The following is a 25700-nucleotide window of genomic DNA, read 5'->3' on the forward strand; positions in this document are numbered from 1 at the left end:
GGTGCCATGGAGAAATAAGCATCACCTGCCCACCGATTACACCCGCCGTGTGCTCCTTGTCATGATCAGGAATTAACGGAAAAATCCGTCTTCAAATCTGTATAATTAATGGACTAACAATTAGTATGAAAAACGTCAGTCAGCATTTGAATCAATGGTAAATTGTATTTGCTAACAAGGTCATTGTGTCGACCATAGAACTTCCGAAATGATGACTTTGAACGCGACTGTTGATATTCTTGCTTCACCAACTTGTTTGTCAATAATTTACCTCGTTTTAGAAATTGATCATACGCAGAGCATGCTCTTGCATATAGAGAAAATGAGAGATATAAAGTCCGTATTCAGGTGATGAAGATATATTGTTGCTTAGTAAGGGAAGTTGACGATTGTAACGTTAAAGTCATCACGTTTATCATAGACCTTGGTTGTAAGATTACCATTATTGTCTTTTTCAATTAAATACAGATTTGTCAAACTCTGTGGTATCTGTTATTTCAAGCTCACGGGGATATATCGTATAAATTACAAAAAGGATTATTGGGTCATTATTTTAAAACAGCAGTTAAAAAAGTCAATCTCTCACCAGAGGGCATTTTACGTTCCCCTAACACCTATTATCGTCTAAATTACAAGAATATTGTAAAACAGGTAAATTATAGATTTTAGCCAACTTGGTAATTTTATGGTCAAGAATGTATTAAAATTTCAAGCATCTGCGATGAGTAGTTGCTGAGAAAAATGTGATGAAAAATTTGTTACGGACAGACAGACGGACGGACACACAAGGTTAAAACAGTATACCCTCTTCTCCTTCGAAACGGGGTATAATTACATTTTGGTTCAAAGGCAGGAGAAAAGTTAATTAGCCTGTATCTGACAGCAAAATAGTCTGCATTATTAGTACGTTAAGATGGCAGCAAAGGACCAAACATATATCTCCTTAATATTCCATTTAAAAGTTTGGAATTTTGGCATAGGTTCAACTTCATATAGTACTTGTTTATCATGTTATGTGTTTAAATGGCGGCATCTTGGATTCGTTCCAAAACAATGATGGGGTGGCTTTAAACTTTAAATTATTGATCTTGAACTTATTCCAAATCAATGAAATACCCGTATATAAATTGTTGTGATGTCTGAAAATGACAGGTTCCATTTTTGTTAGATAGCAAAGGGAGACTGAATCTTAACACTTGAAAAAATATGTATGGACCAAGGAAAAGGGTCTTTATTGACTGATCCTGGAGAAAAAGATAAGTTTCTTTTAAAATGAATAGTTAAAAAAAGTTATTACTTTTTGAATGTTTTAATGTTCATCTCTAAGGTGGATAATAAAAATTCTTTTTAAAGACTATTTCGTCACTGGTTTCGGAAATATCCGAAAACTTCGGACAACATAAAATTTAATTTAAGTTTCTGATAATTTTTTTCCCTTTTTGAGTACGATAAATAAAAAGGTTTCATCATAGATATTTGCATAAAACATTACTCTATCAAGAATATATAGCAAGCTATTTAAAAAAACGATTTGACTATATGACAATAACACGCATGAATTATTACATATTATTATTTTTAATTATTATTGATTTTTAAGTTTTGACATAAAAGCCGTTTGCGTAATAAAGTTGTTATCTGAATCGATCATTTCTTCAGAAACATTTCTACCCAATATATAATAAACATGACTAAGTGGCGGCCATTTTTAAATGAAAGAAGATGGGAGATCGTGGTAAACATCTCTTTTGCATGGATCTATCTAAATTCTTTTTGAAAACATTTAATCTGTTATTTTCTCCAAAAATAAGTTGCCACATAAAGTTACCAGTAATTAGTAATCAAATCGGGTTTCAGTATAACAAATGTGAATCATAGCCTTACAAAGCATGAAATATTGCAAAAACACATCTTCTTGCAAGAGAGCTGTGATGCTAGAGTGTTTTGGTTTTCAACCTATTCAGGGAAATCAAAATTGTTGTGACTTTTGTGATTCAAATCATGGCCAGGAAGCTTCAAGTGTCTGAAGTTGAAGTGAAACATATATCCTCTAGGATTCATACCTCAAGTAAATCCTGTTCCACATGAAACAGTTCTTCAATAACTGGTGAAAACTGTTCTAAACGATCTGATCGACTGTGTGCTCCAGCCCTCAGACTGCGTGCCGAATCAAACGTAACCCTCGTCAGCTGGTCACCACCCAGTGGAATTGTTGCCGTATTTTCAAATTCATCCTCTATGAAATCAAAAATAAATAAAATTCAATCATCTGTTTGAATGTATTGTTCTGAAAATTTTAAGAAACATTATTCAAATCTGTATAAGAAATAACATAAATGAAATTTACTTGTCTCTATGATGATCATAAATATGTTCTGGTAAAATCATTAAAATATTAATAAATTAAACTCTTGTTACACAACTGTAAAAAGAAAATGGCCTTCCTCATGGAAGCATACAATATCAATTTATAATCAGAAAATGAACAATAAATATTGAATTAATTATCTGAAAAGTTTCAACAAAAATAAGACCTCAATATTCAGATTGACCATAAATTATGTTACTTATGTAAAACAGGCATTGCAGCGAATTTTTCATAATTACGATTTTATCATGGTTATTGGAGTAAGCATAGCACATGTATCAGTTGAACACGTGCTTACTCAGTGTTTATGTAGGCCACCAATTTCAACTCAGGGCCTTTGAACAGGGAGATATAGAAAACTAGTGCTAATTGTAACGGGGACCGTTACAGATGTTCCCCAAACGCTCCCCAACTCCCTTTTGGTGCCATATTCCCTGTAAGCTTCATTAAATAAGACAAACTCGATGCATTTGAGACTTTAATAACGTTTACCCAGAAGTGTACAAAGTTCATTCAAATTTTGCGTGCGCATGTGAATGCATGTGCGTAATGACCATATCATCTTGTCTACACAATCTATATATTTTTATATACTAAATATTAAAGCATTTAATCCAAAAGTATTAAAAAGAAACGCTCATTCAAGTGTTTTTTTCTATTTTGCTTATTTCACGTGCACGTACGTGCATACATGAGCATGGTGACCATATTGTCTTGTAGATGTCCTTTACATCTATCTATGTTCTAAATCCCACCCCGTTTGGTTGAAAACCAATGGCGTTATATCTGTTTAAAGTTTCAGCCAATCAGATTGCAGCGCACGTACATGCACGTGTATGCATGTGCATGTTGACCATATTTTCTTGTAGTAGTCCAGTATATCTTTATATGTTCCAAATCCCATCCTGTTTGGTTGAAAATCAAGGGAGTTATAGCTATTTAAAGTTTAAGCCAATCAGATTGCTGCGCACGTGCATGCACGTGTTTTCATGATAATTGCTATATATCTTGTTGTAGGATATCCTAATGCATGGCAATTTTCAAAATTTCAAAAGATTTCGTCAAAAAATAAGAAAGATATGGAGACTTTAGTTTCAGCCAATCAGAGCAAAGCGCACGCGCATGCGCGTGAGATCTTGCTATTTTGACCATGTCATATTGTCTATGCTTCTAATATATCCTCATATTATAAGTTTCAAAGCATTTCATCAAAAATTAAAAAAGTTACGCCTATATCAATTAAATCGGTCATTTCACATGTTGCACGTGCACGCTCTTGCAAGCACGTGCGCGCAAAATGACCTTCGTTCCGCAAATCTACATAACATGTCTACTGACCCTAAAAACATTTCACCTTAGTCGGAGGTATAGTTTAAGAGATCATTCCCGGACAAAAAAGTACCCAGGAAGAAGAAGAAGAAGAAAAATAATAATAATAATAATAAGAAACAGAGTAAAAACAATATGTTCCCCAACTTCGTTTGGGGAACATAATAAGAATATCACACTGCTGTTTTGATCTCGGCCCTGGTATCAGCCTGAGTGGTTGGTATCGGCCCAAGCCCGGAGGGCACGGGCCAAGACCATCCGAGGGCTGATACCAGGGACGAGATCAAAACAGTGGTGTGATGTTGTTTATATCATATAACTAAAACCAAAGAAAAGAACAAATATTTATTTTTCGATCAAATTGTTCAATATATTGTCAAAAGAAAATTAGACTTATCTTTATTATCTTATATTTCTCTTTAATACATAAATATGAATTTTACTCTTAATTCACACAAATTAAACAGAAAAAATGGATTGAAATTTGAGGGCGAGACAGCCCCTTGACGACGGGCCGAACAGAGATATCTCAGCCCCGAGGGCGAGACAGCCCTTCTTCCGAGGAGCTGTCTCGCCTAGTCCAAAACGCCTGTATCAGGGCTGATACACTACTAGGTATATGATATGGATCTTTATCGTGCCACACCTGCTGTGAGACGGGGCCTCGTTTTATACGGTGGATCTTTATAGCTATATTAAACTTTAAACAGTTAACTTTTTTAAATATTGAGCAAATGTAATGATACTTAGATTTTATTTCTGTTTCAAATCTAATAAGGGAAAGCAATATTTTTAAAACAATATTTTCATAAACAGCCAATCAATATTGAAAATATATAAAGAAGTGAAAATTATCATACTAAAACATCACCCTAAAAATCTCTTTTCAACAATTTTTGTTTGGAGTGTTTCAAACATACATAAGTGGTAAGTCACTATAAAATGTGACATGTATAACAATAAACAAACAATTTGAAACAACGGAAAAAATTAAACTAGAACATTCAACAAGTTGAACATTGGTACCTCTCTGTGCATCATGATAAAATGATTTAAGTGTATCATGAATGATGCTCATGATTTCCACACAGTTTGGCAAATATTTAGGATCCTTCATTATAACCTGTCAATGTATACTTTTTTATTATATTTTTTATCCTTGCAGAATTTTTTTTAAATTTAGATGTCGGTTCATAAGTTTTCTAAACCTATGGTTTTGTTTGTTCAAACAAGGTGCAAAGTTAAAAATAAAAGTCCACACTTACAAACATTGGGTGCACAAGGGAAGACCTGTCAGTTATGCATCTATAACGGTGTTCTAGGACACTGGGGACTTTGTCTTTGAAGACAGAAAGAGAGGTAAACTCTTCGGTAAGGATCTTCTCCACGAGCCAGGTGTAACTACTCCTGGAAAGATTAATACTAATATATATATATACCCCTGGTAATGCAATGAAATTCTTACAAAAAGCCTTTTACCTAAACTGTGACAAGTTTTCCATGCTAATAAATTAATGTACATGTATTAGAATTGGAATTTCAATGCTGTTAATAAATGCTACATCTTTGAAATTTTCCAATCTCAGAAGGGGAAAATAGAATTATGAACTTGCTTGAGAACGGCACACTCCTCATCTGACAAAAAGAAGAGATTTGGGTCTAGTCCATCAGGTGGTATGACCTTGGGTTGTCTGCTTAGCTCTGGGACATCTATAGGTAGTAACCTGTCCACAAGTACTGTCCAGTGTGTATAATGGTAATCTTTATTTCCACTGCCAACACGAACCTTCAATAAAATCCTTTTAGTGAGAAATGTCCAATCAATAACTAATAATTTCTGGTTGTAACAATGTATTTGATTGGATAAAAGAAATTATTTTGTATCCTATAAAATGAGTTGCCTACATCACAATGACTATCAAAAACATATCAATCCGCCTGACGTTACATTCAAATTTTGTACAATTTGAAGTCAATATTTTGTGAGAACTATCATCTTTTTTTCTTACATCAAATGAATGAAAATTAAATTATAAGGAATGAATTAAATAGCTACCCATTTTGTATGGTATGAACTGGGTTAAACAGTAAACGCTTTGCGGTTTATAAAGCGTAAACTGCCCCAACCAAGTTTATACCGTATAAAAATAATAACTATTAAATTCATTCTTTAATTAATTTTCTTCCTAGTTTAAGTTAATTGAAATGTGCTGTGTTAACAATGTGTTAATATCACATGTGGTAATACCTGATTAGCTTTAATTCTGCCATCTATGTTATCCACCGTTACTTCAATAGTCCTACCATTTGTCAGAGCTGCACATACACCTTTCCCATTGATAAGACCAATATCAGACAACATGGGTATCTTGCTCCTCTCTGGAAGGGAAATGCCCATCCTGCTTAATAGGTGAAACAACTGAAAGAAAAAGGGAGCTCTTTTAAGTACCAGCCCATAATTATATTTGCTGGTCACAACACATGGTGAAAGAGGGACATTGTATCATCACCCTTGGCTATCTAGATGAGCATTATGAAAATGAGTTAGAATTAATTAATAATATTATACTTTCATGTAAACTAATTGAATCTGATTGCCAAGAAACATTTGTTAAAATACACTATTAACCGATGAATGATGAAGTTATACCCTCTAGTGTAGCAACAGTCAACATTGATTAACAACGGGTGATATTCCAAAATATAGTTACTGCACAGAAATCAAGTGTGCAAGGTTCACTGTTATATGTATTTATATAAAACTTTTAGTATAATAACAAATATTGCATGTATTTAAGTGTAACATTGAAAATTTTCGCCCCAAGAAAACCATTGTCAGCCGAGGCTCATAGTCAAACATAATATGTCTAAAACATGTTAAAAACTGTATGAAAAAAAAATCTGCTTACCCCATTTCCTGCACCATATCTGATGCATGCAGCAGACAATAACTTTTGCATTAGATTCATTTGGTTGTTCCTTGCATTTAAAGCAATGCTGTACATCGCAGCAACGGCGGGATTCTTTTGCGTTGATTTGATGTGTACTGGTGTGCACAGACTGACTAGAATATCAAACACACGGGGGCATCTTTGGTCCATTTCTCTACATACATTTTCAACAAACAGCTCTGGCGAAATGTCAACAATTTTCTCCCTCAAAACACTTTTTTCACTTGTGACACACATTCTGTCTATTTCATGATTTAAATCCATCACAAATTTTGACCAAAATGCTTCACGAACACCAGGTATAAGTAAAACTTTGTCAACAAAGTCACGCAAACTAGTAATACCCGAGGAAATAATTTCCATAACCTTGTTCATTGGGTTATTACTATTTGTAACATCTGTAATAGGACATTTTAAGGTCAAAGGATGGTGTTTGACATACAGCTCTTCCACATTCAACTTGGGCTGGCCTGCATAGCTGTGTTCACTGAACTCTTTTAGATTTTCTTTATTTTCATTATCAGACTCGGGATAAGAAGTAAATAATTTCTTTCCACATTTTCTGGTAGTGGTATTCAATGACGTAACTCGTTTCACTTTGGGGGAAACAGAATGAACAATGACCCTCTTTTGTCTATTTTGATGTAAGGACAGATTAGCTAGGTTCATTTTGCATTTTTCACGAAGTTCTCTAGCTTTTGTGATTATTGTTAGACATGTATCACAGATATAAATGTTGTCAAGGCTGGGGAATTTAACGTCTAACACGGATAAAATGTCTACGTAAATACTTTTTAAAGCTATATTTTTCATTAAACGCACATGTCCTGATGTACTCTTACTGCACACAATGCAGGACTTAACCTGCTTCACTGGTGTGGCGAAATTCATCTGTCCTGTAACTGGTATATCCTCATGTTATTCCGCCATATTTGTAAATCACTGGTGCGGCCATGTGGCGAAATTCATCTGTCCTGTAACTGGTATATCCTCACTCCGCCGTATTTGTAAATCACTGGTGCGGCCATGTGGCGAAATTCATCTGTCCTGTAACTGGTATATCCTCACGTTATTCCGCTATATATGTGCCTCACTGGTGTACCAAAATTCGTCTGTCATGTAACTGGTAAATCTTTACGTTATTCAGCCATCTTTGTGTTAGAAATTCATCTGTCGTGTAACTGGTAAATTTTCACGTTGCTTCCCGCCATCTTTGTTTACATTTCGTGAAAGTAGTCCCTACCCAGCATACTGTGCGCGATGTTACACAGGTTGATGTGAGGATCACGTGACCTGGTGTACACATTGTAGTCAGCGAGCTTACCTATGCATTGTGACGTCATAAACTTGGCAGCGACGTCATGTTAGTCCTTCACAAGCCGCGATGGCTGCTTATTTTGACACAATAACACAGACTTTCACAGCGCTTGAGACTTCATGTAATAACAGTATGGTCCTATGGATTTCAGTACCAAAACTGATTTTCTACCGTTTTTCTTCCAAGAAAGTTCTGAACAGCTGAATCCTGGATCAGCCTAGATGTTATTTCACTGGATTATTTAATGAATATTACTCTACTGAGTTACCTGGTTACATGGTAAGTTTTAACAAACTTTTCTTTATACATTTTCTATGAAGGTCATCTTTGTATTTATTCATTATTACTGTGTTATATACCTTATGTTTAGAACATTCATACAAACACTGCCATTGTTTACCCTGAAATACAGCCCCTAGGACACTAAAAGATCCTCAAAATGTTGATAAATCTTTTTTGCATGAGTTATGATCATATTGTCTCACATTCCTTTTATTGGATCAGTATTCTAAATATTCTTATGAGGAGACTCCTAGCATATCTTATAAAATACTGATACATGCTTTTAAAACAACTAAAGTGATATTCTCAGATGTTATTTCTAATATTTCTCTGAATCTTTAATCACAGTGACCAAAAGAAGGATATGGAGATAATCAATCAGATCATATTATGCCAATGAATCTTTTGCCTCAAATCTTTTTTAATGAAATATACAGAATCTTTTGCCTTTATATTTGTCACTCATATTTTTACATTCTGGTGCAACAGTGGCCCAATGAAAGTGGGAAAAACTCAGTCTGAGCATCTCTGTAAATCTATAAACATGTGTGCCCCCCTTTTTTTTTAAACCTTCATGTATATACATGTATGTATTTTATTTAGTCAGTGATTTCAAACATCAACATGTAAAATATATATTGAGTACTTTAAAAGTGAATATGTATGATTTGTTCACCCTGAATATTCTGACATACTAATGGTGACATCAGTTAAAAGAGTAATTAGTTATGTAAAATTCAGTTTATATGAAAGTAAATGGGGTATTTATTCTCAGTTCATGTAAGGTATAATTTGCATGTAACCCACAGTATATTTAATATTACTATGATGGGTCATTCTGTGATTGAATTTAAATCAGAAAAAATTTTTACTAAATTTTGGTAAAATACATATGGTATCTTTTACATTTCTGTCCTGTTTGTCTGTCAATTGTTGCTTTACTTCCTTTGTAAAATGAGGTTAATTTGTGTATCACTCAATATTGTATGCTTTTTTTCAGGATCAGCTAAGATGTTGTTTCACTGGATTATTTAATTGGGCATATAATTGGATAATTCTGGTAAGTTTGTCTTTGTTTTATTTACATTTCCTATGAAGGTCATCTTTGCATTTAACCATGATTATATGGTTTAATTTAATTACTGTGTAATTCTTATGTGATCTAATATCTCTAACATTCATATAAGCACAGTCTTATTTTGTCTAAAATATACTAAGGAAACTTCATATTGTTAATAAGTCCTTTTGCATAAATTATGATATAATGTCATAATTCATTATGTCTGTTACCCATGGAATTCAGACTTACTAAATTGTGATCTATAAGGAATGTAATAAAAGAAAAAGTAAGAATCTACAAAAGGTTTATCCTTGTTTTGATTCTAAATATGTGGTATATATGGCATACATATATTTTCATTTTCACTTTTGTTTCTTGGTAATGAGCTTTTCAAAAAATGTAGGACTACATGTTGTATATGCTAATATCTTTTTGTATGCTGTACTGACAGGTATTAAACCAAAATTGAATATGCTGTTAAGAGAAAGTCTGTTAGTGTCTAAAAATTACACTGATAATCATTTTGTATTTGTGATATTAATACAGTAACTGTGCTTCTTTTGTTATCTAAAGATAACATGGACTATTTTCATGAACTTTTTGTCACTGTATTTAAACATGCAATGTTTCATGCAGTTCCTTGTCATATTAACAAAATGATTATATTTTCTACAGTCCTCAACCTGGAAGATATGTTTTATTCCCAACCATCTATAATCCATTCTCTATGAAGTTGAAGCCTGGCTGCCCAAATTCCTTTGGAAATACATAGTTAGTCAACCAACATAGAAACAATCAAACTTGAAGGTAAAGTTTCAATGAGATATCATTTTAATTTATTTAATTCTGTTTTATTTAAATGTTTATATTTTAAAATGGATAAAAAAAATGGATAAAAAACATCTGATAATGGAAATCAATATCATAAACATAGTAAGTTTTTTAGTGTCTAAATAATTAATCTGATAATCATTTTATTTATGATATTAATACAGCAGTTGTGCTTGTTTATTATCTATAGATAACATGATGAACTTTTCTCATCTGGAGTTAATGTTAAAAACAATTTTTTTTTGAGATTAAAAACAAATATTTTCATGATCTTTTTTGGCATTGTACATGTTGTATTTAAACATGCATTGTTTCATGCAGTACTCTGTCATATTAACAAAATGGTTTTATTTCTACAGTCCTCAACATGGAAGATATGTTTTGTTCCTAACCATCTATAATCCATTCTCTATGAAGTGAAGCCTGGCTGCTGGTCTTCCTTTGGAAATACACAGTTAGTCAATCAACATAGAAACACACAAACTTGAAGGTAAAGTTTCAATGAGATTTATTTATTTATTTATTTACATATGCATTTTTATATTTTTGAATTGATAAGTAAATGATATATGATTTTTTTGAAATAAAGAGGGCTTGGTGGTCATAGCCATTTTTAAACTACTATTGATATCCTTTAGAAGAAGAAGAAAAGGCATAAAAATTCATGATCAAATTTTTAAAACTAAAATGTATGAAATTTTTCTTTGCCAAATGATAGTTAACAGCTGAAGATAGCATATTTATAGAATAAGTTAAATATGGCTAATTTATTAACCCCCAGCTTCCTTAATAGCATAATTGGTAAAGATTTCAAGTTTTCTCTCCAATTGCTTATGAATTCTGACTTTTTCATTTAATATTAACATTATATCACAGGGAAAGAATACTATAATGTGGCTCATTAGGATGACCAGAAAAGAAATCTTAATGAACCTCTTAACTATGTATAAAGATTGTAACCTTATAACTGATGTAAGATGATCTGATTGTGTGGAAATAAAATTTCCTGGTGTTTCTACTACCCAAGATCTTCTTATGAGTGTATGGGACTGCTGTAAACCTTCTCCTGTTTATAAAAATAATACCTTGGAGCATGACACTTTATTCATAAAAGGTACTTTCAATATCATTTCTATGAGTTTGTGTTCTTTCTTTTTAATAATCTAGTGTTATATCTCCTTTAAACCCATTAATATGTATGCTTCCAAAATCTTAGATCTGTCTGTATAGTTTCTTCAGCTCTTTGAACACAAATACCTTGATTTAATCTTTTGAGGTAAACATCATAGAGACATCATAGATGATTATCAGAGTGTATATATCACAATCTTGACCATAAGGTCAATTTAAATGGTCAAAGGCACAACAAATGAAAGTGAAAACTTTTTTTTTTTTTTTTTTTCATCAGAATACATAATTTTGTAATAAACAAACACTGGAAAGTTACTCTCATAATGAGCCTTAATGTCTTCCAAGAGTTCAGTTTGGACTTCCTCCATTAATCCTTGTATCTTGTAATCCTTGTATCTCCAATGGTTTTGTGGGCTAAAAATCATGTGTCTTTAACAATCTTTTTTTTCTGACAACTGTTTTCTCTTATCATCTATAAACTTGACTTCTTCTCTAGTCAAAGGTCTTTCAGGGTAATCCAAGTAATTCTCACCCTCTTTTGGTGATAAATCATGGTTATATTCTTCATTGGCTTCTTCTGCAATCAAGGGTCTTTCTATGTAATCTCTGACAACATTAGGATCACCCTTTTCTGGACATAATTGGTTATATTCTTCTTGAGAAATGATCTCAATAGTGCCATCTTTTTTTATTTTAACTGGTATACCTCTGTCTACATCTTTCTCTGAAAGAATTCTCTTTCCAAACTGAATTTTATTCATTCCTTTACTCTTTTCTTTACTAGAGGTGTTACCCATGGTTAATATGGAAAGTCAAAATCTGATGTTACAACTTGTATTTATACCCTTTTTGTCTATATTTAGAATTCCATCAAGCTTATATTATATAACAATTTTTTTTTTTCAACTAAGACATTTTTTTTTTTAATTTTTCAGGATTTTCTAGTGAGGGCTTATGGAAATGATCTATATCTACTCTTAGAATGGTGAAAGACTATCAGATTATGCAAAGACTAACAGAATATCCTCTCTTGGAACACTGAAACAAGAAAACCAAACTTAAGAAGATGGAGGATTTAAGAAGAACATAGATAAATATGATTTCCAACTAATTTAACCAGTACGATCATAGACTGTGGTTTACAGGATGACAAAGAAAGGAGCCAGGATTGTATCTTTCACTGTCAGACACTGACTATGGATAAAGTGTAATCATTTATTAAACTGAGATCTAGTCAAATCAAGTATTGAAAATATGATTTTCTGATAGCATGAGCTCTTTAAAAACTAATTCTCACAGACCTCAAAGTATCTGAATGTGACTTTTATTTTTACCAATTCATATTGAAGACTGTTGTTATGTATGGGAATTATACACATTTAAACCTTTTATTTTTCATCTAATTTTTACAACCCCCTAGAAATTACACAGATATCCAGATGCTGGATTTAATGTTATTATTTAACTTTCCTGGAATTGTAAATATATTTTGTTTGTGTATGTGTGTGTGTGTTAATTTTGAATTTAAAATTGGTCTCAATAAGACCCCCAATAAAGATGCAAGTGTCTCATAATCTGTGGTTTAATAATATCTTGAATATCTTTATCATACCATATACATCATACTAGTTACATATAGAATGGAATACACTTTGTTGTTAAGGACACTTTGTCAAGGTCAAAGCATAAGATTATTGAGAAGACTTCTTTGACAATAATTTGTAACTTACAAACTTCACATCATAAGTACACAGATGAAGAATCAATAAGATATTTCTATAGATTTTTTTTTGGATCATTTACTCCTGGATAAAAGTTAGTTACTGAGATTACTGATTTGAGTGATGTAATGCAATAACTTAAACATTGTGTAATAACTTAAAGACTTTATAAAAAATAGGTGCAAATTCTTAGGAAAGGATTGAAATGTTAATCAAATGAACAATGTTCAAGGGTGTTTATATGACTATTACTATGTAATACCTAGGGTTTATAAGATTGAGATGACTTCTTTGACAATAATTTGTAACTTACAAACTTCACATCATAAGTACACAGATGAAGAATCAATAAGATATTTCTATAGATTTTTTTTGGATCATTTACTCCTGGGTAAAAGTTAGTTACTGAGATTACTGATTTGAGTCCTGTAATGCAATAACTTAAACATTGTGTGATAACTTATAGACTTTATAACAATTAGGTGCAAATTCTTAGGAAAGGATTGAAATGTTAATCAAATGAACAATGTTCAAGGGTGTTTATATGCCTATAACTATGTAATACCTGGGGTTTATGTAAAAATCCTATATTCACTACATAGATAAAGACCTGTATAATATATATTTTAAACTATGATGAAGGAAAAAAAAAGGTCAAAAACTCTCCCCTTCATATCTTTCATATTCTGTCATACACAACAATAGATAAATTGCAGTCATTTAACAAACTGAGGTCTAAACAAATCCTAGAATTGATATTGTGATTCTCAGATAGTATGAGATCTTCAAAAAAAATAATTCCCAGACTTCAAAGTGACTAAATTTGACTTTTATTTTTACCAATTCATGTTGAAGACAGTTGTTATGTATGAGAAGTATACATTTAAACCTTTTATTTTTCATCTTATTTCTACAACCCCTAACAAATTACACAGATGTTTAAAAGCTAGCTTTGGTGTAATTATTACTTTCCTGGAACTGTAAATACATTTTGTTTGTGTATGTGTGTGTGTGTGTCCTATTTTAAATTTAATAGGTCTCAATAGGACCCTCATAAAGATGTAAGTGTCCCCTGATCTGTGATGTTATAATATCTTGAATATTTCTATCAACCATTAGACTTCATGCTTACTACACAGAACAGGTTAGAGTAATACACTTAGTTTTATAAGACACTTTGTCAGGGTAAAAGCATGAGATTATTGAGATAACTACCTTTGACAATAATTTGTAACCTGCAAAATTCACATCATAAGTAAAGAAAGATTCTGAGATTTTCTATAGATTTTTGGATCATTTTTCTCCTGGGTAAGATTTAGTTGTTATAACTTTAACATTTTGTGATAACCTAGAGACTTTATATCAGCTCTATTGGGTGGCATAGCATATTCTTTGGAAAGAATTGATATGTAGATCATATGCACTATGTTCAAAGATGTTTAAAGAGACTATTACTATGTAATACCTTAGAAGTCTGTAAAAATTTTATTATCACTGCATAGATAAAGACTGGTTGGAATCATATATGTTTTGAAATAAGCTTTAGGGAAAAATTCAAGAATGTGGATATGACTTTTATTCAAGTGGTGCAGTACAGCAACTCTGGTGATTTACATACCTTCAGTCATAAATAGATAGGTATTGGGAAGACTCCTCTAGATTTTGAAATTTTCATTCAAAAGTATAGAACTTTTTTTTTTCAGTTTGAAAGATTAAATGGCAGCATATCATTTGCTTGTGAATTAAAACATAAATCCAAACATATACTATGGAAAGCCGTAGGGTACCCCCACATTATTATTATTTTTTCCTATATAATTATACCAAAAATAATTATCCCGTCCAAAACTAAAAATCTTGCTTTTTACAACATTATTATTATTTTGCTGCAATAATTATAATGTTGTATGTTAAATTGTACACATTATTTTATTTTCTTCTCCAATAATAATTATTCACACTTTACAATAATAATCTTGCCAGTCATTGTGGACACGATATAATTGTTAAAAAAAAAAAAAAAAAAAAAAAAGGCACACAAGATAATAAAAAAAGAAAAGAAGTTTTTTTTATTATTATTTTGTACACATTTATTTTTATTTTATTTTCAATATCATAATTATTCTTATTTCATCATTTTATAACAATGCATCCCTTTAATAATAATGTATTGATTGAAAATTTAAAAAAGAAAAAAAATTATTTCCGAAGTTTTCGTTATATAATCTTTGCAACAATAATGATCATGTAAATATAAGGCTTTGTTTTTATTTTCAACAGGAAAGATAACTTCTTTTTAAGTGACAGTAACGAAAACTCTGTCCCCTTCTCCACAATAATTAGAAGATTGTGACTGCCTACATTATTTGAAGCGTGAAGATTTTATTATTTCTAGCGTGACGGATACAAACGTTTAAGTGAGAGAGATTTTCCTACATTATTTGAAGCGTGAAGATTTTATTATTTGAAGCGTGAAGTTTTTATTATTTGAAGCGTGAAGTTTTTATTATTTCAAGTGTGACGGAAATCAAGCGTCGATGCGAGAGAGATCGTCTCCTGAAAAGGCCATGTGCGCTGTTGCAAATATGAATGTAATTGTAAACAAAATGAAGGACAGAAAATCCAGCTATAGGCTTTTTAAAAGCGGTGAGTACGGACTAATCATAAATGTATATGTAAGTGACTTACATCATTCATATAACGTCTCTTAAATCGGCTGTGAGTTTATCGTAAATTGAGCTAGAGATAAAACATTTCGAATTGCCTCAGACAGCTATCAGAAACCGACCATGTAGTGTGCACATAGACGCATGCATTATAAAACCAACCTGTCTGATTTAAAAAAGGACAATCATTTCATTTGATTGTTCTGACGGATTAAGTAAATAAACATTTGAACCTTGACATAAATTCTCTGTCAGCCACTGGTATACATGTCGATATCAAAAATAAAGAAAATATAATCTGTCAGACCTTCAGTGTGGTCATGCCGTCACCCCTCCCCTTGTATATAGTATAGTTAAGTCTGATTTTGGTGGAAAAAATAAATAATCATTCTTTGATCAAGTGGAAATACATATATTCTGTCCTGTGAATGCAAGAATTTAATCTGAAAAGTTCCCAGACCCCGCCACTACCTTTTTATGAAAAGGTTGTGACTTTAACATGGTGAAAAATGCCTTTCCTTGCCAAACATTTCTCATCTACTCCTCAGACCTCTGTACATGCCATAATCTTGCACATACATCTACGCATTTATATTTTTAGATTTTGTATGTCTATCTGCCACTGATTGAAAGAAAATTCAAGATAGAAAATGAATCAGCTGAACAATTAATTCTGTCTGAAAGTGGTGCAAGAGATACCTGATGTTTCATTTCAAAAGGAAGAATTTGATGGTAAGGTTACTAAGGCCTTAATAAAAATCATTTTAACAATGAAATGCTTTCTTTGAATGTTAGAATGGTAATTAACATTGCAGTTGTTGCAGCAGAAAAAAATGCATAACCCATGTAAGCGGGATATGCATTTTTTTCTGCAACATCTGCAACATAAAGTCCCATTCTAACAAAACAAAGAAAGGCGATTTATTGTTTATATTGATTGATCCTTTAAATCTGGGAGGTGTTCTACAGTGTAGCTGCTATGCTGCCACTATGTAAAGCAATGCTTTTGATAGCTGCAGATCTGCAGCGTTATGGTATTTTATATTTGTCTTTGACCATAACGCTACAGATCCTGTAGTGCAGAAAATGTGCACTACGGGATCTGTAGCGTTATGGTCAAAGACAAATATAAAAACCCATAACGCTACAGATCTACACATCTGCAGCTATGCTTTTTATTGTAGAGCTAGCCTAGCTGCTACATAGGGTGACTTAAATTAGTACCTGGTACAAATATTTCATGCTTAGTATCAAATTCAAGATGGCCTTATTTTGCAACTTCACAGCACACTAGATTTTAATTAAAAATAGGGGAATACTTTCTACATCTTTCCGAATTTAACCCGGGTTCAAAATATCGCTGCGAAATATTGAACCCCCCAATAAAATATTGAACCCGGGGTTCAAAATATTATGGCCATAAAATATTGAGTCCCCCTGCTCTTTTAGGTTTAGAGGGAGAGGGTTCAAAATATTATGGCCATAAAATATTGAGTCCCCCTGTCCTTTTCATAAAGAGGGAGGGGGTTCAAAATATTATGGCCATAAAATATTGAGTCCCCCTGTTCTTTTAATTCTATAAGGAAGGGGGTTCAAAATATTATGGCCATAAAATAGCGAGTCCCCCTGCTCTTTTAGGTTTAGCCCCCCCCCCCCCCCCCCTTGCCCTTTTCATTAAGAGGGAGGGGGTTCAAATTATTATGGCCATAAAATATTGAGTCCCCCTGCCCTTTTAATTTTATAGGGAGGGGGGTTCAAAATATTATGGCCATAAAAAATTGAGTCCCTTTGCCCTTTTGATTTATGAAAGAGGGGGTTCAAAACTTTAATACTATAAGGCCTAGAGTTATCAAACATTGTCAGCTGATGCATCTTGGGTAGAGGGTGTGTCGCGCACAAAAAGTAGGTCGCTCTGACCTATATTTAAAAAGTTATAGCCAAATATGGAAAAATCCTGTCCAGTCCATAACTAGAAAACTATTAGACTTAGAATCATCAAACGTGGCCAGTTTATGCATTTTAGGTAGAAGGTGTGTCGCGACCTATTTCAAGGTCACTGTGACCTTTAATTTAAGTGGAATTTTAAAATAAAATGTCTTTTTTTTCTATTCATTTACACATGCAAAAAAATGTAAAACTATTTCACTAACCTTATTAGAACTAGAGGTACTGTGAGTAATGGGCTCACTAAATGATACCCCCCGCTTCCCTTTTGTGTATAAATGGCAGTGTCCATGTTTTGCTATGGGAAACCCAAAATATGTGTCGGATCAAAAAGTAAAATAGGAGGTGCACAATGGCAATATGTAATAAAGATTCTGTGAAAGTTTCATCAAATTTCATTCAGTGGTATAAGAGGAGTTGCGGATAAGAAATGGGTACCCCAAAGCGTAACAGACGGACGGACATACAGACGGACGGACGGACAGACGGACAGAATTAACGATTACTATATACCCTCCCGCTTTTCAAGCAAAATCAAGAAAATATTTATTTTTTTAGCATATACTTGACAGCAATCTATAACAAATATAATGTATGTTAGAGAAATTCCACCACTCCCATGAGTCTAATTATCAAGCACTGGTCAAGAAGAATTTTGATAACAGAAAATTGCATGTCAAATTAGAGAGAAAAATTAATGAGTTTAGTGTGAGGAGTAGCTGTAAGAGCATCGGTGCTATCTATATCCCTTGAGTATTGGGCCAAATGGGTAAGCCTGTTGGATTAAAAATAGCTCTTGTTGCCTAGCCGAAGTTTTAAAATAAATTTGATGAGAAGTAATTAAAACCAATATGATATTGCATATTAAACTTTTTGATATTACATAATATTACGATCTTAAAAATTGATTTTATAGGGGTAGGGGTGGAATCTGCATGTCCATGTCAATTGCATCTTAATTAACTGTCTGACATTAAATCTAAAAAAAAATCATTGATGTTTTATATGTTTTAAAAATGTTTTATGGTAGATAGTGCAGATCCAATAATCTTTTGGGAGTAATGAGTAGACAAGCATCCAGTTAAAGATTAATTAATGTGTTCAATGTAGGAAGGCTAGCTGCATTTCTCTTTCATTTCTTCAGAGCATGGTCTTTATCTGTATCCTTCGGGAATTAGACAGAAGAACTTTGATGGCCAGCCTTTCATTTTCCAAAATTAATTAGGTATAGATTAAGTTGTGAAGACTAATTTGATATTGTTTAATATGATAGGCATTTGGCAAGGTATAGAAATCTATGAATGATGCAATATTTGTTAAAATTATTGCCTACACTACATGAGATGGATAAACAAATTTTTTAAGGTGTGTAAAAATCATTGAAATCTTAAAATCAAGGTTGACATGATTTTCCTGCACTTTTAACTGTTTAAGATACATTGTAATTGTAATTTTTTGATGGGCGTATCATGCTGTGGCGTGGCACTTTATCTCTTCCTTTGTTACAAATACAAATCAGAGCTACAGTCTCATCAGAGCTACAGTCTCATCAGAGACTTCTGGTTTAGCCATTAGTATCAGTAATCGGAGGCTTCCTTTTCATGGTAGTTATCATTACAAACTGCAGGAAAATAATCCCCAATCAAACCGAGGTTCTGTTTGATTACCCAGGTATGCATTATTTATTACAAAAATGTATTATGAGAATTCTGTGTTTTTGAACTTTTTTTTTCAGGGTTTGGGAACCATCAATTTGATGTCGAGAGTTTCAACTTATCTGTGGTAGACTTTTAGCTAATATCATAAATTCAGATCTATGGACCAACAAAATACAAGGTGAAGATAAGTAAGGAAAACACAGCCTTGATAAATTTCAGAGAATTCTTGATGAAAGAGTATGCAGACCTGGACCAAAAATTTGCAATATGAATAATTTTGAAGAAAGAACAATCTTGGCAAATTTCAGAGAATTCTAAACGGAAGAGTGCAAGTGTTGTTACTTGAACAATATGTACATGAAAGTGCCCTTTGACAACATCTGACATTGGATTTGTAGTGATGCATTTAATGAACTGGGATCTGCATGAGTTAACAAACTTGAATTTTGGCATTTACATTGATTGCATATATAAAAATATTCAATGTATAACGACCATATTTTGTACCAAAGTAATGAATGGTCCAATATTGTATCATGGTAGCAATTTGAAGGTATTATTAAATAAAAATGCTTCATTGCAGGAATTATTGTCCAATTAATTGCATCTTGAATTCAACATTGAAGTATATGGGCAGCACATGTTTTTGTTTAAGATATTGTAAATTATAATCTGAATCCGAAACAAATCTCTTGGTGAAAATATGCATAAACTCACTCTTTATTTTACTATGAAATGAAATGAAACATATACCACATATATTTTGACAAATTAAAAACATTTTTTTAAATCAAGGTTAGAAAATTCTTCCAAATCTCTAAAGGAGAAAAAAGAACAGCTTCTAATATCATATGTTTTAGGTTTTGTCAATTGGTTCATTTCACATTTATTCTTAATGTATTTTGAACTAGTTTAAAATCATTCAAAATTTTTCAAAAATCCCTTGTTTAACATGTACATAAAATACCTTAAATTTGCATTTCCAAAAGCAAAGCAATTGACACAATTTTTGTTTGAATTTTTCTCTACCATTTTCCTGAAAGAAGTAATTTATTTTAAGTATTTGAAGCTATCAAGTTACTCAGATATTAAATGACGATTTATTGAGCTACCCATTTGGTGACAATAAATACATCATATATTGTAATATTTACTCATTTTCTTAAAAAAGAAGACAAAAACAATTCCACCCAAGAGGGAAAGAATGTACTAAATTTATAAGGAAATGGATGATAAACTGGATGGGTTTTTTGAGCGTTTTCTTGGATTTGAATGACAAAAAGTAATAAAAGATATGGAGATAACGAACAGTATTCCATTTCAAAGTCCATAAAACAATACAAAATACAGTATAAGTGGAAATTTTAGCGAGATGCAAATTTGATGTTAGCGAGCAGTAATTTTAGCCATTTTAAAAATGCAACCAAAGAAGCTATTACAAATGAAACCAAAATTAATTTTTAGCGATATCAGTGCCTTCGCTAATCATGCCAAAATAAAATTCTTGCTAAAATTTCCACGTATACGGTAGGAGCAGAGCAAACACGGACCTCCAAATCATCAGAGGTGGGATCAGTTGCCATGGAGGAGTGAACATCCCCTGCCAAACAGTCACACAAGCTGTGTGCTCCTTGTCATGATCGGGAAATGGCAGAAAAATCCGTCATCAATTCAGTGTATAAATATTGGACTAACAATTAGTATGATAAACATCAGTCAGCATTTGACTCAATGATAAATCGTATTAGCTTACAATTCAAAAGTTATGAAAAGAGGCCCATGGGCCACATCGCTTACCTGAGTTACTTTGGTGATGCAGTTCTTTCCAGATTTCCCCTTTTCTTATATCTATTGTGGCCCCAAACCACCACCACCACGGTCTACTCCCATCTTGATTTTAATAATTTAGAATCTACACTACACAAGGATGCTTCCACGTAAGTTTCAGCTTTCCCGACCCACTGGTTCTTGGGAAGATTTTTCCTATATATTTCAGTCTATGTAAAACTTGGATTTCCTATTTTGGCCCCAGCCTACCCCCAGGGGTCATGATTTGAACAATTCAGAATCTACACTACCCCAGGATGCTTCCACATAAGTTTCATCCTTCCTGGCCCAGTGGTTCTTGAGATTTTTTTTATGACCCCGACCAAATTTGTCTTTTCTTGATTATCTCCCCTTGGAAGGGGACTTGGCCCTTTATTTTTACAATTTAATTTCCCCAGCACATAAGGATGCTTTGTACCAACTTTGGTGAAAATTGGCCTAGTGGTTCTTGAGAAGAAGTTGAAAATGTGTAAAGTTTAAAGACGGACGGACGGACTACTTACAAAATGTGATCAGAAAAGCCTTCGGTGAGCTAAAAAAGGATAAGGTTTTTGCAAACAGACAGACAGACAGAGCAAAAACCACAAGCCCCCAAATCTCTAATTATGGGGGTTAAAAACACCTATGCAAATTACATCTAAATACCGTTACATATTTCCTAAAAATAAAGCAAAAAACAAGACTGGAGTAATTAGTTTATTACATCATTTCAGACATTAATTTTTTTCTTAAATCAATCCACAGCAAGTATGACATCTCTAAATTTCAGTAACATCAGTATCCAGTTTGTGTAGAGTTTTCATCTGCTATTAAATCTGTACATATTATGTTTTGATATTAGGTTATTTTGAAATGTTTCAAGATTGATATCATGGACACTGCTTTCTCAGATTAGATACACTATCATGTCAGAAGGCTCAAAGACTCAGTGATAAAGAATTACAAGTATTGTACAAAATTTAGTGATAGCAATAGCTTTGACAGTTTATCAATCCATCTAAATCTATAAAATAGATCTTTCTCCTTCTTCAGGTCCTTTTCTTTCAAACAAAACATTTTCAAAGCTGGATATGACATCATTTACTGGAGGTACTGAAATGTAACAATATCATTACATGTATATCACCTGATTGTTGATCAATGAAAATAACACATAACAAGAGGCCCATGGACCACAATGCTCACCTTAACATGAGCTCCTATAACATGCATTTCTGTCCCTTCATCATAATTTGCATTTATCTCAGTTTCAAAGAAAGTATTCAAAATATTTTTAAAGAAACTTCATATGCTGACACATAATAATGAGAGAACCTCTCAACTGCATCCACTTTTTTGGACATTGACCTTTCTTTTGACATTGACCTTAATTTCTTGAATTTGTGTTTAGCCCAGTTTCAAGAGCTATTAATAATACTTTTGTCAAACCTTATATGCTGATACATATTGATGGGACCTATTTAATTTCATCAACATTTTTTGACCTGATTTTTCCTATAATTTAATTTGTTAAATTCAGTTTTAAAAGAATGAGATGAATAAAATAGGAAGATTTTCAAATGACTCAATAAAACCTTTTTTTTCTTTCCTGAATTATCTCCCCTTAGCCTTAATCCTACCCCTTCAATCTTGCCTTTTGATTTTGTTGAATTATGGGGGGAGAGATTAAAATGTAACAAGAAGCCCATGGGCCACATCGCTCACCTGAGCACTAAGGGTAGGAAAAAGTAGAAAATGGCTTTTTATTGTAAAGTTTAAATAAAAAAAAGTAGTTCCATGACCAATCATGGATTTGCTATTTTTTAGAAAATGATTTTTAAAGAATATATATATATCTTTAAAAACTTTGGTCGGCCATTTTGGCCCCGCCCTACCCCTGAGGGTCATGATTTGAAAAAAATTGAATCTACACTACTTGAGCATGATTCCATATAATATGATGAATTATGGCTTTGTCATTCTTGAGAAGAAGATTTTTAAAGAATTTTCCTATATATTTCTATGTAAAACTTTGGTTGGCCATTTTGGCCACGCCCTACCCCCGGGGGTCATGATTTAAACAAACTTGAATCTACACTACCTGAGCATGCTTCCATATAAATATGATGAATTATGGCTTTGTCATTCTTGAGAAGAAGATTTTAAAAGAATTTTCCTATATATTTCCATGTAAAACTTTTGTCGGCCATTTTGGCCCCGCCCTACCCCCGGGGGTCATGATTTGAACAAACTTGAATCTACACTACCTGAGGATGTTTCCCCATAAGTTTCATCTTTCCTGGCACAGTGGTGCATGAGAAGAAGATTGGCACAGTGGTGCTTGAGAAGAAGATTTTTTAAATATGCTACCAAATTTTCATTAATTCCCAATTACTTCCCCTTGAATGAGGGTGTGGCCCTTCATTTGAACAAAAACCTGAATCCCCTTCACCCAAGGATACTTTGTGGCAAGTTTGGTTAAAATTGGCCCAACGGTTCTTGAGAAGAAGTCGAAAATGTGAAAAGTTTACAGACAGACGGACAGACGGACGGACGACGGACACCTTACTATCACATAAGCTCTTCTGGTCTCTGACCAGTAGATCTAAAAAATTCATGTAAAATATCTGCAATTGCCCTCAAGCTTTTTTTTACACCCTCCCTGGGTAAATCTGCCATTATCTGTAATAAATAAATCAATTCTTTAAATTCTGTAGAACAGAATGTCCATTTTACCTTGTCATCCATATTTCTTTGAGTGAATAATCCTTTCCTTTCTTTGCCACACTGTTTTCTTTCTTTAGAACATTTATACTAAGTCTTCTAAAAACCAAAACTCTTTGTAGCTCCTAAAAAAATAAATGTGCACATAATTCTTTCAATAATTATAGAATAATTTTGATTTCTCATGATGACTGATGATTAATGAATTGTTTAAAAAGGCATTGAAGAGTGTTTTACATAAAACAAAGACAAGGAATCAGTATCAGATTTTGAATTTTGCTTCTGGGAACTACTCGGCATGATATATCATAACATATGGTATACACAGAACATGAACACAGAGGGCGTGCATGTTTAAACTAGTTCAGTGAAAGTGTGCTATACATAAGGCAATCATTAAAACAAAACTGTAAAGGAAAAATAACCAAGCTTGCCTGTTAGCTCTAAAATCAAAGGCTGATGGCCTTGTAGATGAGGGCCGGTGGCCTTTGTTGACCTATGGTTTGAGTGATGCTGGTGGCTTTAAAAACTTAAGAGTAGGCCTATGGCCTGAGATATACAGAGGCCAATGGCCAAGGTGACCGATGGTCACAAGTACAAATTATTTTAGGGCAGATTAATACACGTCAAAGACTTACTTATAAGATTAACCATGTGTTAATTCCCATTATGTGTTGGCCGATGGCCTGAGATCATGTAAAGAGGCCGATGACTAAGATGACTGATGGTCATAAATGAATTTGAAAAGATTAACACATCAAGGCATTATAGGATTAACAATGTTTTAATACCCCCTCTCATGAGTAGTTTCCCTTGATCAGATACCGAAGGTGGTGGGGAACTGGTAGTTCAGTTCCAAAACAACAGAGAATCAATGTAACATAAGAATCAAGCTATTGTCTATAAGTGAAATGATTTGATTTGCACATGTCATGAAATCACTGATAATAATAATCTGACAAATGGTGCAAAACTCTGTACTTTATATAAACAGTATTTAATTTATACATTAAAAATAATATTTAGAAAATCTTTTCATCACAATACTTGTGAATGGATTTAATCCGTACAAAGTCAAAATTGAAAAATTTATATCCAGATTCCATACTCAGGCTAAGTGGTTTGCTTTATATTTTCACTCGTGCTTCGCACTCGTGAAAATTTAAAAAAAATCCTGTCCCACTCGTGAAATAAATTCCATAATCAACTCCAAAACATTGAATATCCTCTATTTACTCTATTAAAATCATAATCAAATACACTGTAGGTCTCTCACTGTGTAGAGAGTCTTCAATACCTGGTACATTAAAAGCCTCCCCCCATAGCCACATGCAGAAACACACGCAATAACACTTCTACCTGTAAATTTCATTCCAACATTGCCAGGACAGTTCTCATGACAATATTACATGTATTTTGATGATCTGGTCCTACAGTAAACAACAAAGAATCCATACAGCTATTAATCTATCCAAAAGTGCTATTTTTACCTACTTTATATAATTTCTCATTTTGCGACCAAAAGACCAAACGGCGCAACATGGTAAATACCATATATTTTTATACGGTCACACATTATGATAAATACGACAAAATTTTGACCAAAAAGTGATTACTTCCTGAATCGGCAATTTTACATTAGTTTCTATGCAAAATTGATAATATACGAAGTTTTCAATTTTTGGCCAAATTTTTGTCAACATCTTCAGTGTGACTGTATCAAGAAATTGTGTGCTCACCATGATTTGGCCACAAAATATAAGCACAGTACATGTATTTTGATGATCTGGTCCTACAGTAAATAAAAACTGAGTAGAAAAATCAATACGATTACGTTATAGTTTTACTTCAACTTGAAACCCAATCAAAGCATTCAGTTTCAATAGATGTGAAAGACTTACTGCAGAGAAA

At 32.8% G+C, this 25700-nt stretch overlaps 1 protein-coding gene and 4 long non-coding RNA genes across 5 annotated transcripts; 3 read left to right on the plus strand and 2 right to left on the minus strand.

The window, feature by feature from the left end:
* Nucleotides 1-5264: 5264 nt before the first annotated feature.
* Nucleotides 5265-7952, minus strand: LOC134250747 (uncharacterized). Its single transcript, XM_062733110.1, has 3 exons — nucleotides 6607-7952; nucleotides 5946-6116; nucleotides 5265-5483 (listed from the first exon to the last, which is right to left on the minus strand). Exons 1-3 carry the CDS (start codon nucleotides 7537-7539, stop codon nucleotides 5280-5282), a joined length of 1308 nt encoding a protein of 435 aa, XP_062589094.1. The 5' UTR covers nucleotides 7540-7952; the 3' UTR covers nucleotides 5265-5279.
* Nucleotides 7953-7962: 10 nt separating this feature from the next.
* LOC134250748 (uncharacterized) lies at nucleotides 7963-10040 on the plus strand. Its single transcript, XR_009988585.1, has 3 exons — nucleotides 7963-8245; nucleotides 9249-9308; nucleotides 9984-10040. It is a non-coding gene; the product is annotated as an uncharacterized LOC134250748 (long non-coding RNA).
* A 395-nt stretch (nucleotides 10041-10435) lies between these two features.
* LOC134250756 (uncharacterized) lies at nucleotides 10436-13526 on the plus strand. The gene is made up of 2 exons (XR_009988591.1): nucleotides 10436-10629; nucleotides 12206-13526. It is a non-coding gene; the product is annotated as an uncharacterized LOC134250756 (long non-coding RNA).
* Nucleotides 13527-15167: 1641 nt separating this feature from the next.
* On the plus strand, nucleotides 15168-19845 carry LOC134250755 (uncharacterized). The gene is made up of 3 exons (XR_009988590.1): nucleotides 15168-15637; nucleotides 16259-16389; nucleotides 19337-19845. It is a non-coding gene; the product is annotated as an uncharacterized LOC134250755 (long non-coding RNA).
* A 1569-nt stretch (nucleotides 19846-21414) lies between these two features.
* Nucleotides 21415-25187, minus strand: LOC134250749 (uncharacterized). The gene is made up of 3 exons (XR_009988586.1): nucleotides 25149-25187; nucleotides 23802-23914; nucleotides 21415-22178 (listed from the first exon to the last, which is right to left on the minus strand). It is a non-coding gene; the product is annotated as an uncharacterized LOC134250749 (long non-coding RNA).
* Nucleotides 25188-25700: the final 513 nt, after the last annotated feature.

This window comes from Saccostrea cucullata, unplaced genomic scaffold (assembly GCF_032062105.1).
Source record: "Saccostrea cucullata isolate Sc308-1 unplaced genomic scaffold, CSIRO_AGI_Scuc_v1 ctg5153, whole genome shotgun sequence".
NCBI classification, from domain to species: Eukaryota; Metazoa; Mollusca; class Bivalvia; order Ostreida; family Ostreidae; genus Saccostrea; species Saccostrea cuccullata.